The sequence below is a fragment of the Leuresthes tenuis genome, unplaced genomic scaffold (genome assembly GCF_036924035.1).
Source record: "Leuresthes tenuis unplaced genomic scaffold, fLeuTen1.0.hap1 SCAF_15, whole genome shotgun sequence".
NCBI classification, from domain to species: Eukaryota; Metazoa; Chordata; class Actinopteri; order Atheriniformes; family Atherinopsidae; genus Leuresthes; species Leuresthes tenuis.
Genome location: NW_027325369.1, coordinates 26,060,342 through 26,073,681, shown reverse-complemented (window position 1 = coordinate 26,073,681; position 13,340 = coordinate 26,060,342). Strand labels below are relative to the sequence as shown.

Sequence of the window (13,340 nt, the reverse complement as noted above, 5' to 3'; positions counted from 1 at the left end):
TTTGAACTGAAGAAACTCTTCCAGTAGTGATTAAATCTTCTGTGGTTTTTGCTTGTCTAACAATGGCCTTTGTTTATGTTGTGTATACGTGTGTGTGTTTTGCCTACAGGCTATAGTGTATTTGTGGTTGGAGTGGCTGATGTGGAGAAAAGAGAATTGGCACTTATTGGCAGCAAACCCAGTGATAGACATGTGTTTGTGGTGGACGACTACGATGCTTTTGACAAAATCCAAGATAACCTGATCACCTTCATCTGTGAAACAGCCACTTCGAGTAAGGCAAAGATTCATTTACTTTTGACATTTCAATTTCTATAGTGGTTATTGGCACACCTGCAGAGGAAGCTCTTCTAATTACTGCGTACTTTAAATCCTACTGTTTATTCAACTCCTTGTAACCTCATCTTTCAGCTTGCCCTCTGATCTTCATCAATGGATTCACCACACCTGGTAAGCAAACACTTTCAACATACACATACACTAATCCCAAGATAGCTTGTTGGCATTGGTAAAGTGACATTTTACCTCTCTATAGAAAGTCTTTGTCTTTTCCTACTTACTCCTCTTGTTCATTCCTTTCAGGCTTCAGGATGCTGGAGGCTTTCAACATAACAGACCGGACGTTTGCTGGCATGAATGGTGTGTCCATGGAGCCTGGTTCCTTCAACAGCTACATCGCCTACAGGCTGCACAAAGATTCCTTCATAAACCAGCCAACAAAGTAAGAGCTGAAGCCAAACACTAATTGTCTTAAAAAAATGGAAGTGAACATATTCTCATACTATTGGCCTTATCTCTTGTGTCCTATAATACTATTCAGCCCACAATCATTATTTATAATGATGGTCAATAGCCTCTGTAGTAAGTGGGAATTCCCTTGTACCTTTTAGTCCAACACCCTTTTTTGTTGGAGCTGGTTGAATATGAGCAGGAATAAATATTGCGATAACAGAATTCTGTGTAACAGGCCCTGCTTCCTTTTATACTAGGAGTATAAGAATCACGTCTTTGTCAAGGGCTTTGTATCTTATTTAAGGCACACTTAAGTGCAGAACTTGCCTGAACTTACAGAACTGCTTGAGGTTTTAAACAGTTTAGGGATATATATATTTAAATATGTATACAGCCATCGATTTCATACACACAAATGGAAATGCTTCGAACTACAACAAAGGAGAAAAGACAGGAAATACTTTCAGTATGTGGACTGTTAATTCAAGCCCATGTGGGAATCATTTTCATGCTCTGCAGCCTGTGCGACATATTCAGTATATCACTGGAGCTAGGTTTAATTTAATTTTGTTACTGTAATGTAATATCCTGACTGATAGTGGGATGAGAGCACAGTTTTAACTCACCGCAATGTATGATTTTAATGCTAACAGAGAGATCCATCCAGATGGTCTTCCCCCATCTTACACCATCATCCTACTCTTCCGCCTCCTGCCCGATACACCCTCTGAACCTTTTGATATCTGGCAGATTTCTGACAAAAATGACAACCCTGAGGTCGGGGTCACTATCAATCGTGAGTCTCCATCATAAGCTGAAGTTGTTGTACCTGACGTAACATTTATATGGCTATTCACTCTATCTTAAGCCACTTTCCTTCTCTTTTATACAGCTAAAGTTAACTGATCCATGTGAAATATATATACAATACTTTGAGGTGAAGTAGAAAAATATGACTGACTTATTTGATTTTGAACTTGGCGTGACTTTTTCATTCAGTCACATAGAACCTTACTCTTTCAATCTGTAACAGGATTTACTTCCACACATGGTTAAAACACACAAAGAGTTCCAGAAATATTTGTAATTTCTGCTTGCCTCCCCTTCATCATTAATCTCTTCATAAGCATATGGTCTCTATAGTCCTGTCTGTACTTTGCGTGCCACTGCATCGTAACAATCTGTCAAGGATTCATCAAAACCTCTTCTCTCTTCAGCTTCCAGCAAAACACTCACGTTCTACAACAAGGACACCCGAGGAGAGATCCAGAAAGCCGTGTTTAACGAGGAGCAGGTTAAGCGGGTTTTCCACGGGAGCTTCCACAAGGTAAACACACCAAGAGCAATAATGTCTGTGTGCAGCACATCATTATATTTATAAAGGTCGACCCTTTGTCATCTATTGAGGGATTTTACATATTGTTTTCATTCTTTACACTTCCCGTGTGGGTCTTCTGCCTCATTTAATTTGGCTGCATAACATTCTCATGTGAAACTCCAACAGCTTGTGCCATGTAGCTGTATCATATTACCTGTTGAAGAGCCCTTGCTTTCAATCTTAGTGTCAGTCTGCTCTCAAAGTGGCTTTTTGCTGTTTTTTATGATTTGACATTTAAGCCTTTTTTTATTCAGACTGGGCCCCTCATTTGATAAATGAGCTGTGGAGACTATAAATAAGTTTAAAGGGCGGTGGGAGGGAGAATCTGATGCCTCAAAGACCCAGCATAATGTGCAAACTGTTTGGTGCATCACGGGGGTCTGAACACATCGAGACTAAAGACTATACTGGTCGTTGTTTAGTGAATCCCTAACAAATCTGTTCTGAACTCTATTAGTTTTTCTTTGTGTTGGTTTCAAAAAGAGGATCATATAATGTAAGAGTAGTTCCTAAAGTTTTGTGTGCACAGTGAGGGGTTCTTAAATAATTAAGTATTTTACTAACAGAAAGTTGGGACAATCATACATAAAGAGATTTCAAGATTATAGCAGATGCAAGGACATCTTTGTAGTTGTGAGGCAAGAACAGTGCAACATCACATATAAAAGATTTAAAGGTTGTGTCCATTTGTTTGCAGCTGTTTTGATAAAACATTTTCTTCATTTTGAAACTGATCTATGCCATCATCTGTTCTGTCTTTCATGCGATAGATTAAGCAAGGACTCTTTCTGTGGGCCCTCAATATTATAAGAAATTCACGAACATTACCACTCATTAAACTGTCTGTTTAAACCTTGTATCTAACTTAAAACATTCAGCCCCAGAACAATAAACAGCACTGTTTTGCAAACTCTTTGTTCATCTTCAACAGTTAAGCCCCTGTATAAGGCCCACATGCCAAGCTTATGGTCTCCATTGGGGCCACCACAAGAGGCAAAAAGAGACTCCACGTTGGGCGCAAAGCAACAGCAAATGTAAAACATCCTGAGCTATTTTCCTGCACAGTGCGTTATATAAAGTAGAACAATAGTGTATAGTTTATTTTCATTACCACCCAGAATGTCTTGAGTTAAATTCATGACACTTTTGAGTTTGTAAGGATAGTAGGTCCCCTATTTTTGGTGCTCAGACTCCTTTCTCCCCTAACTATAAAGTAATCAAAATGATTGACCCCATTTGAGTGAATAAGCGTCTTATCCAACATCAAAGTTCGCCCACTTCCTGACATTACACAGTACAAAGCGATGTATTGGCCCAGATATCAGAGCACACTGTAAATGGCTTTCCAGATTTATAATTTAGCATCTACATGACTAATTGTAGGGTACTTTCATGAGTAAATGAGACTTTGGAAAATGTTGGGTCAGTACTTGAAACAAGTTACATCATTCTCTGCTGGTCTAGTTGGAAAGTAGCCTAATCTTTCTGTGTGAGTGCACGTGTGTTTGTGTGTTTTTGTGTTTTTGTTCTCTCAGTCTGTGGCCATAATGGAGACTGTAGTCTGAACTTGCAATGGGTGGCTAGTGTGTGGTGCCCTAGTTGTTATTCCATGAGCTGGCGAGTCCGCAGTGGTCTACCTAGCTGCTTATTTGTTGGTCTGCTGAGTAAGTGCCTCTGCTGACTGTGGTAATGGTGTAAGTTTACATGTTGTCAGTGGTTTTCCAACACTTTGTCCATAGCTATTAAACCTCAATGTTTGTGTGTTTTTGTGTCTGCGCTAAAATCTCAGTGACAATAACCCTAAACCTAAGACAGTAGTTATTACTGCAGATCAGGTACCTCAAATTATGGCTTTTCCAGGTAGTTGATCCTTAAGGAACTTTCAACTCAAACATCGCTTTCACTTTATGTGATGGTACATCACTGTCAATGACATTGGGGAGAGGGGGGGACACACACTTTTCTTTTCCTTGGTTAGTTTATAAAGAATAACCCAGCCTGGAGAGGTTATGGTTCCCTGCTAGTTATGACATATGGGAAAGCTCTCAGAGGTAACAGATGCTGGGCATTCAGTAGCCCACTGGGGAATCCCCTGTCACATAGGAATGGTGGGTGTTCTTGTAAAAACAAAGTTAAAAGGACATTTCCTTAAGTTATAGTGACTCATTTCATAGTGTTTTATAGTGTTCTGAGGTACTCTGGTAGATGTTTCAGTGGATAAGTTGTTGTGTCCAATGAAAAGCCCTATGTAGTTTTCATTTGCAGGTGGAGGTCCTGAACCCAAACTTTCCTTTTAGGGATTTAGTTGGGATGGTTGTTCCAACTTAAATGATATACATGCACTAATAGAAACAGAAGAAGAGTTAATTGGAGATAAGTAAGGAGCCCAATTCCTTGATGATGCTGACTTTAAATTCTCTGTTGATGTGATGGTCACTTTGCCCAGTTGTTCACTAACTCCATTCCTACTCTTCCTTTGGAACAACAATACATGTTCTTTCTGTTGCGTAGCCAAACAGAATTACAGAACCAAAGTCCACACTAAGAATACAGAAAGTTGTATATTATTTTTTTCCATCAGCCAGATCAGATACATAGTTTCCCTTTTGGAGAGACAAAGTGAAACGAATCTTTTCAAGATTAGTTACAGTCTTTTTGCATTTACACCAATGTAACTTTAAATCTATTCTAAGTATTTATGTCCTTATAATCCTAACAAGAACAAACTAACTTATGTTGCTTTTTGATTCAGAAAACTCAATTCTAACAATTGGCACATTCATAGAATTAGGACTATAATTTATTCAAGGTTTTGGATTGTAAGAGGGAACAGTCAGAACAGAGCCAATAACAATGAAAGCTAATCTGAGAGGAATCAGGGAAACATATCACATATATTGAAGTAGAGCTGGTGTAATTCTTTTAGAGTGTTGACACAATAAAGCACATCGAAACCTACTGTGTTAACAATTAATGAATGAAAGTTGTCGATCTGTCAACACTTTGCCGCAGCAGTACCAGCAACATTTCACATAACCGCAAATATCAGCTAAGGAGATAGTGGTCGCTAGAAAGTTAGTTTTCCCGAAGACTTATTTTCCTTTTCCGATGACTGAAGTGTTTTCATTGGGTTTACTTGTTGGTCAGTGAGGTAATATATACATGCTCATTATTTGCCAGCCCAGTTTACCATCCAAAGTTGTTTTAGTAAGCCCTCAAGAGCATCATCGTACTTTACATCTATGCCAGTACCCGGGGATAAATGGCATCCATTTCTCTTTGTGGTCCACCAGTTAGTTTGTTCTGTTGCCAAGGAAGTCGACCGTAATTTTGTGATTGGTTGCCAAGAACTATGGCCTAGGCTGTGGTTGGTATAGCTTTGTAGAAAGAAATGGTAGCTTGCTTTTCCTGACATAAAGAAAGCTTGTTTGACTATTGAGCAGAGGAAAATTTTCAACTGCAAAGTATGGAAAGTGTAGGACTTTAGATGGCAAACCACAAAATATATTGTTTCAAGATGTGGAGCTTGGTTCTCTGCACAGGAAACTTAACAATCTGGCACTTTGTCATTCTTTGTTGTTATATAATCGCTGATTACCTTGAAATAGCTAACTGTTACATATTTTCTTTATTTTATGTTCCACTGATTTGTATAGGCATCAACGAGCAGTCTCTTGCAAAATCAGTAACAATTTAGGGATAATATGAAAGTCTATAGTTACTTCTGCAGATACTTAGCAGTTCTGAACTCTTGCAACAATGTGAAACACTGTTTTTATAAGCTTCAGGCAACAAAAGGCTCCACTAGGTTGTTACTAGCCTCATGGTAGCACTTTCTTAAAGAATTTAGTTTTTCTGTCAACGTGCGAGCATGTCTCCTCAAAATACAAATGATCTCCAAATGCATCTTTTTTAAATCCCTAAATGTTCTTGGTACAGTTTGCCAAGTAATTGTGCTACAGCAAATTTGGCAGGCTTGGAGTTTTGAGAGGACAAGATTTTTTTGTTAATAGCAGACCCCCTCCATCATCTCTCTCCTGCAGCTTCACATTAGCGTCTCTCCAGAGAACGTCAAGCTCCACCTGGACTGCCAAGAGGTTGCAGAAAAGCCCATCAAAGAGGCCAACAACATCACACTGGAAGGCTACGAAGTGCTTGGCAAGATGGTCAAGACAGGAGGTGGAAAGAGGCAATCTGCTACAGTAAGCATAAAATAAGTTAAACTTGATTAAATGGCCAAAGCTTGGAAAAATATGTTTGGAAGAGCATCTTCCAAAGTTTCAAAGAATGAATATCTGAAAGCCCTTGTGCATAGATGCACAATGTGGTCTTAATTGCTCCCAGTGATGACTAATGGAAGGATGAAAGTCTGCAACCTTTTTACTTTTCCAAGGTCATTCTGTCTGTCTTTAACATTGTACATTTTCATTCTGAATGGGAGCCATTTGTAACACTCCTCTTTTTTTCTCATCTTTAGTTCCAGCTCCAGATGTTCGATATCGTCTGCAGCTTGAGCTGGATCAGCCGAGACAAATGCTGCGACCTGCCCGCCACAGTAAGAACAACTGTCATTACTGACTAGGTTCATAAGAATATCAAAAGAGGTACACTACAGGGATGCTTTGCTGTGATACATACTGCAATACCATATTTTTTATAATATTCTTTGTGAAACTGGGCCCTTAATTTAGTTCTTAGCTTTCAAGGTTAGTTGTTTGGAATAAACTGTATTTGCATTACAGCTTACAGAAGATGCTGATATGTGGTCACTAAGCGAAAAGCTTCAGCTGAACTGAAAGAAACCTTGTTTGCTGTGTAATCATGCTAATTGGACTATCGAATGTATGACCTCCCAAATGCATGAAAACAAGTCCTCTTTTGGATAATGAAGCAGAGAGAGTAAATCACATTCATTTTTCTACTGTACAATGAATACTGGATGTCTGCACATTTAGCCAATTTCCAGTAATTCATCTGTAATTTTCTTCAGATATTAGTATTTCACATCAATCATTGCTGTGTTATATATCAGTGAGCATTTGTTCTTAAAGCCCCAGTTCCAGTCACATTTCAGAGAATAAACTGTTCCATCATGACCTTTGCTCCTAAATTGTCTGTTCTCTTTAAAACTCTTGCAAAGTAAAAGTCCTAGTTTGCCAGGATGAAGTCATAAATCACTGCACATTGTCAAAACATGTTCTTAGTCGGTGTGAATTGGACTATGATAATGCTCAAGTGTGCATACACATTTATTTCTCTGTATCCCCTTTTTTTCTTCTCAGAGAGATGAAATCAAGTGTCCATCCCTTCCCCACTCCTGCACCTGCACACAAGACAGCATTGGCCCCCAGGGGCCTCCTGGACCTTCGGTAAACACCCACTATCCTTGCTTCTTGTCTGTCTACTTTACCAGATAAAACTGTTCTCTCAGAGGTCTTAGATGTTTATGATGATGTTAAAGCCACATTGTCTGCTAGAGTTACAGAGGCCACACAGCTTCATGTTTGCTGCACGGTTTGAACTTAAAGAGGCAGAGGATGTCCCTTGCATAAGTTTTCTCCTGAGAGAGAAATTGAAGATGAGACCAATGGCAGGAAAATAAATGTGGGATGAGGGAGAAGTGTCAAAAGTTAAATGCCTGTTGGATATCAAGAAGAGAAGTCGGAATATTTGTGCTTAGGAACCTCACTAGTTCCCAGCGAGGATTTCATATGGTTGAGGTTTTAGGGCTTTTGGAATCTGTTCCTGTTGTTGTGCTCACTCTGTATTTCTGGCTCCACACTTTTCCAGGGTAGCCCAGGTTCTAAAGGACCTCGTGGAGACAGGGGAGATACTGGCGCCACTGTGAGTTAAACATGACATTACTTCAAGCATGCTATGAATTATTATGTATGTTGTGTAAAGGCTTTGCTTTAATACATCCATACAATAAGTTAAATATTAGGTATATAATCTGTTCAGTGTGTGCTAACATTATCAATAATAATTAACTGGCAGCTTCTTAGAGTTTTGATATGACAGCTGTTATTGCTGCTCTGCTTGCAAAGTGCACACATCTGAATTCAGTTAACGACTGTATATTTTTCCGCAACTTGATTTTAAGGAGGCCCATGTCAAATACCTGAAAGGTCCATCTCCCAAAACTGTTAACATTCATTATCTATCTGCAGAGTTAAAGGTCTGATTAAGTTAGTCTGTTGCATTCTTTCTAAAGAATGTGACTTTGTAACACCTTGTTGATGGTATAGGTTTACATATTCTTGTATATATATCATATATTGCTTGTTTTTTTACATTTAGCCTTTTTTGAGTTTACGTGTAATGAAATGTGCTACATAAATACAATTTCCATTGCCATTGTTTTTGTAACACTGTAGGGTAGTATGGGTCCACGTGGTGAGCCAGGAGTCGCAGGCCCAATGGGACCACCAGGTCCACAAGGCCCTAATGGACTGTCACTGCCTGGAGAACCTGTAAGTTATTCTGCACTTCAGAGAAATGCTGTCAGTGGTAAATGGGTCTTAATGAATGTGACAGTCACTGTCACTATCTTGCCTTATGATAGGTTCTTATATGTTTTGACATGAGTTTGTGTGAAAGTTGTACAATAACTCATCTCTGCTGTCCATCCATCAGTGAGAAGGATTTATTACTAGTGTCATAACACCCCTCCCCTCTCCCCTCAACTTGCAGCCAGCCAGAATACTTTATTATTTTTTATATTTCCTGTCTAAATTAGTCATCAATCAGAATTATTGACTTAAAGGGTAAAACAAAAGACTGAAGCCAACTACAAAACCTTTTTTTTTTCTTTCCTCCACCCTCAGGGTCGCCAAGGACCAAAGGGAGATTCTGGAGATCAAGGCCTGGTTGGCTTGCAAGTAAGTACTCCTTTCTCGATTGTGGTTTATGAGCAGGAAACAGGAGACTATCCACAGAGAGCAGCGTTACTACTGGAGCCTGGATTCAGTCCACACGGCCAGATTGAAACCACACTCAGAGTGGGAGGTTTACCATGCCATCCTCAGGGAGACCCACACTCCCAAATCAGCCCGTTGATTGACAAACGGTAGAAGGCCAGTAATGCAGTTAAATTATTATGAACCATACACTCATGTTACTGAAGAGGAAACAGGGAATGGAACATGTTCTTCTCCAGCCTTGTAATTGAGGATGATTGTGATTTTAAAAAGACTTACAGTCTCCTTGAAGTTTTAGCATCTTTGGCTTCCAGTAGAAATTATTCCCGAGAACCTTTGTGGATGAAAAAGTCTGCGAAAACCGCATTTACTCTTACCAAAGATCTGAAGAACCTCAAAGTGCTTTTAGGCTCTTCACATTATAGATATTAATGTCAAAAGCAGATCTGAAGTTAAGCTAAACTCATTTTACACTGTGTGGGAAATGTATGGTGGAAAGGTCATTTCTAATGGGCTGGTATCTAGCTGTGGTCATTCATCCAACTCCCATTATCGAGCTAGAGAAAACGTCACCACTGGTTCTTCTGATCTCTGGATAAGCAAATATGGCAGAAAGTCTCATTCTGCGATATTCAGAACATCTTGGCAGCATTATGTTAGACATTTTAAGTAACACAGCTTATTATAACACCAATTATATTCTATTATCGAGAACATCGTATGTCAAGACACAAGAGACTTTTTCCAGTTTTACAAGGAAAATGATGTATTATCCTTGGCTAAATAAATGGAAAACTGCAGGATTTTTTTCTGTGTATTTGAAGTCAACAGAGGCATCAGGGAGCTACATAAATGTCCAGTTCTCAATCATTAGCATTTGATTAAGTGTCTGTGCTTTTTTCCCAGGGTCCTCCTGGGCCACGTGGCCCTCTGGGCCCTGTTGGACCAAATGGAGTACGGGTAAGATCTCCCTCCAGGCTTGCATAGCCTACATACCATTTTATAAACTAGATCTAGCTTTTAAATAAGCACACGCTTATGTTTTTATGCTGCATTCTCACTTGTGTCAGCTTCAATAATGGAGCTGCTTCTCAGTTTCGAAATACACACTTAAGGCTGAAACCAATATTAAGTAATGATGCTGATGTATTGCACAAATAGAGTCCCCAAGGAGTTGTAACCCATGTGTGACTGCATGTTGTTTCTTCTTAGGGGCCACCAGGAAAAGAGGGACCATCTGGACCCAGAGGCCCACCAGGGCCTATGGTGAGTGTCTATGAGAGCTGAGAGCCAAAAGAATATTGCTCAGTGTGCTTTATTTCCTGAAATATCTTCAACAATTACTCTTCTGGCTCCACAGTTTCATTCTGCTGGAACAGCACATAGAAAACAGACTGTAGTCTTCAGGCTCCCCCACTGTTGAAAGGATGGTGCATGCATCTTATTTTCTTTTCCTGTGGTTTGTGGAGGTCTGAATTTACTTATGCGGCCATCATGTCAACAGGCAACATGCCAGCATTGAATGCACATGGTCTATACCATCCTGAGTGCTCTCTGAGCCATTAGCAGTGCCTGGTGGCTAGTATGTGTTTGTGTGCGTGTGTGTGTGTGTCTGTGCACGCATCCTGTCTGTACTGCTGCTGTGCGTGTGATTGTTTCCATCTCCTCTTTAGCGTTCTTGGCAGCTTGTGCCCCCCCTCACCACTGCAGATGTCAAAGCATAGATTCCAACTTAAGGCTTGTTATGAAACCATTAACTGGGAGCAGGAGTTAAACATTACAATTACATTTACTGAGCAGTAATTAAATAAACACCACTTTTCCCGGGATGTTTTTCTTTTTCCAGGGAAGCCCAGGAAATCCAGGTGTGCCCGGAGTAACTGGAAAACCAGGGAAACCAGGAGACACAGGAAACCCAGTATGTATTGGAAAACAAGGCTCAAATATAAAACCCTGATGCTGTTTAGGGAAGAAGAAGGTCAAAGCTTGTACTAACATTTTTCTTCTTGTCAAAAGGGACCTGTTGGCCTTAAAGGAGAAAAAGGAGAGAGGGTATGTATTATGTTTATTATGAAATGTTTACACATATCGATAAAAAAGAAAATCTACCCCCTCATGTCACTGCCTTTGATTTTCAGGGAGACTTTGCATCCCAGAACATGATGCGCTCCATTGCCAGACAAGTTTGTGAACAGCTTGTGAACAGTGAGCAAAACATCCTTTAACCCTCTGGAAAATGTTATTGTCCTTAAAACTTACAGCTTTCTCAAATCCATCTTATTTTGTTCTGCGTTTGCAGGCCAGATGAGCAGAATTGACGTGCTGCTCAACCAGATTCCGTCTGGATACCGCAGCAACTCTCCAGGGCCACCCGGTCCTCCTGGTCCCCCTGGCAATGAGGGAACCCGTGGAGAGCCTGGACAACCTGGAAGAACTGGTTTCCCAGGAAACCCAGGATTACCTGGAAATCAAGGAGAAAGAGGTGTTTTTTTTCTCTTCATATCCTGAATGTTAGTGTTAGAAATGTAATTATCCAATGATCAGCAATAACACAATTAAAATTGTGGTGATATTCTGACTATAGTGCAGGTTCAGGTCATAATTCCAAGTAAGCAGGGAAAACTTTTCATACAGTATCTTTAAATATTGATTTATTTCTAGGTACAGGAAGTTATTGCTAAGAAAAATTTTTTCTTTGGTTATGCAGGTTTGCCAGGAGAGAAGGGAGAGAGAGGATCTCAAGGAAATGGTATCAGAGGACAAAGAGGCCCATCTGGACCACCAGGTAACACAGTTAATCTTTTTCTACTTTTTCCGAAATGAGAAAGTCACAATGAGCTAAAGAACTGCATTAATGTTGCCTTAAACGTAGTCCTCCAGCAACTCGAGACTCCCTGCTTGTCTGCCACTGTTCAGTCCTATCCACACACTAAAAAAGAGCTCACCTTTTTGTGGAACTTTCTAGAACACAGAGTACTCCCATGAGTCCAATTAAGAATGACACATTCCAGCCAGAGGCTTTAATTTACCTGCAGTATTTGGGTCTTAGGCACCTTCATTTAGGCAGCTGCACTACATAAATTCTTTGGAGTGACCCCTAACATATTCCAAGTTCTTTCCTCTCTATGGGTTTATGTCATGTGTATATCATGCTTCTTCTCCTAACACATTTGAAATATGTCCTGGTTAATGGAAGGTTTTTATGGTGATTATTAAGAGGAGGATTTCTGTTTATACAGTAAAGACAGCCCTATGTGTGTCTCGACTAAATGCCATGATGCTGTTCAAGCCCAGTTGCTAAAAATGTTATTAGGGCCATTTTTGTATGGTTTACCTCAGTTGTAAAATATATCAAACATATTTTTTTCTAAATAACGTTTCAGAAGATTTCCTTTTCTTTGGGAACTGATGACAAAGCAGCATGAACCTTCTATTGAAGTCTGCTTTATAACATCAGACACTGACAACTCTGTTTCTGAATGAAGTGAGAAACAACCAAAGACCAGTGGGAGGAAGTCCACACTGATGACTCACTTCACAATGTGTGTGTGGGAGAATCAAATTGTTGTACAATGAGCTTTCTTTGGTGGCTTCATTGACAACACATGGGCTCACTTAAGGGAGTGAAAAAAAATGGGGAAAATTCCATCCTGAGTTTGTGCTGTCTAGACAGACGGGGCCGGGGGTAACGCCGCACAGCCCCAGACTGCACCTCGTTTTTTTTTTGTCAACTGTTTAATTTAGCCATTGAAAAATTTAAGTTACAGCACTGCTGCTTTGTTTTACCCCCACCGTTTCCACAGAAGGTTTACAGGCGATGTCAGGGGGTTCTGTGCTGAACTCCTGAGACTTTCCTCTCAAACTGGCCTCCCTCTCATTTGCAGGGCCACCAGGAGAGTCAAGAACAGGTCCCCCTGGTACCACTGGCTCCTCTGGGCCTCGTGGCCCTCCAGGTCGTCAAGGTATTCCAGGTGTGAGAGGACCTCCAGGACCTCCTGGATACTGCGACTCCTCTCAGTGTGTTGGCATTCCTTACAATGGACAAGGATACGCAGGTACACTCAATTCTATCTAGGTCCTGCATGCTTTTATATTAAAGAAGAGGCTTAGTGTACGCCCACTAATTTCATTTGCAACTCATAGCGCTACTTCATTGATAATGTATGGAGATATGAATGTAGGTGTTCCAACAGATTTTTTTAACAGAAATAGTTAAAAATAGTTAGTTTGTTTCACAAATGTCTAATGGTATTATGCCTATAACAAGCTGACAAACTGTTTAAAACACCTGGATAAGGCTTTTCTTCCAG

The 13,340-nt window shown here is 40.1% G+C and overlaps 1 protein-coding gene across 4 annotated transcripts in view; it reads left to right on the top strand.

Annotated features, from left to right (window-relative positions):
- Nucleotides 1-13,340, top strand: part of col12a1a (collagen, type XII, alpha 1a) — a 50,989-nt gene that overhangs the window by 34,997 nt on the left and 2,652 nt on the right. For all 4 annotated transcript variants that reach the window (XM_072365553.1, XM_072365551.1, XM_072365550.1 and 1 more), the window contains 19 exons: nucleotides 110-274; nucleotides 412-450; nucleotides 583-721; nucleotides 1,386-1,528; nucleotides 1,950-2,059; nucleotides 6,154-6,312; nucleotides 6,588-6,665; nucleotides 7,393-7,479; nucleotides 7,901-7,954; nucleotides 8,488-8,583; nucleotides 8,938-8,991; nucleotides 9,937-9,990; nucleotides 10,243-10,296; nucleotides 10,877-10,948; nucleotides 11,047-11,082; nucleotides 11,169-11,235; nucleotides 11,330-11,512; nucleotides 11,738-11,815; nucleotides 12,915-13,085. In XM_072365553.1, coding sequence (XP_072221654.1) covers nucleotides 110-274; nucleotides 412-450; nucleotides 583-721; nucleotides 1,386-1,528; nucleotides 1,950-2,059; nucleotides 6,154-6,312; nucleotides 6,588-6,665; nucleotides 7,393-7,479; nucleotides 7,901-7,954; nucleotides 8,488-8,583; nucleotides 8,938-8,991; nucleotides 9,937-9,990; nucleotides 10,243-10,296; nucleotides 10,877-10,948; nucleotides 11,047-11,082; nucleotides 11,169-11,235; nucleotides 11,330-11,512; nucleotides 11,738-11,815; nucleotides 12,915-13,085 — 1,839 coding nt within the window. The remainder of the gene's footprint in view (nucleotides 1-109; nucleotides 275-411; nucleotides 451-582; nucleotides 722-1,385; nucleotides 1,529-1,949; nucleotides 2,060-6,153; nucleotides 6,313-6,587; nucleotides 6,666-7,392; nucleotides 7,480-7,900; nucleotides 7,955-8,487; nucleotides 8,584-8,937; nucleotides 8,992-9,936; nucleotides 9,991-10,242; nucleotides 10,297-10,876; nucleotides 10,949-11,046; nucleotides 11,083-11,168; nucleotides 11,236-11,329; nucleotides 11,513-11,737; nucleotides 11,816-12,914; nucleotides 13,086-13,340) is intronic.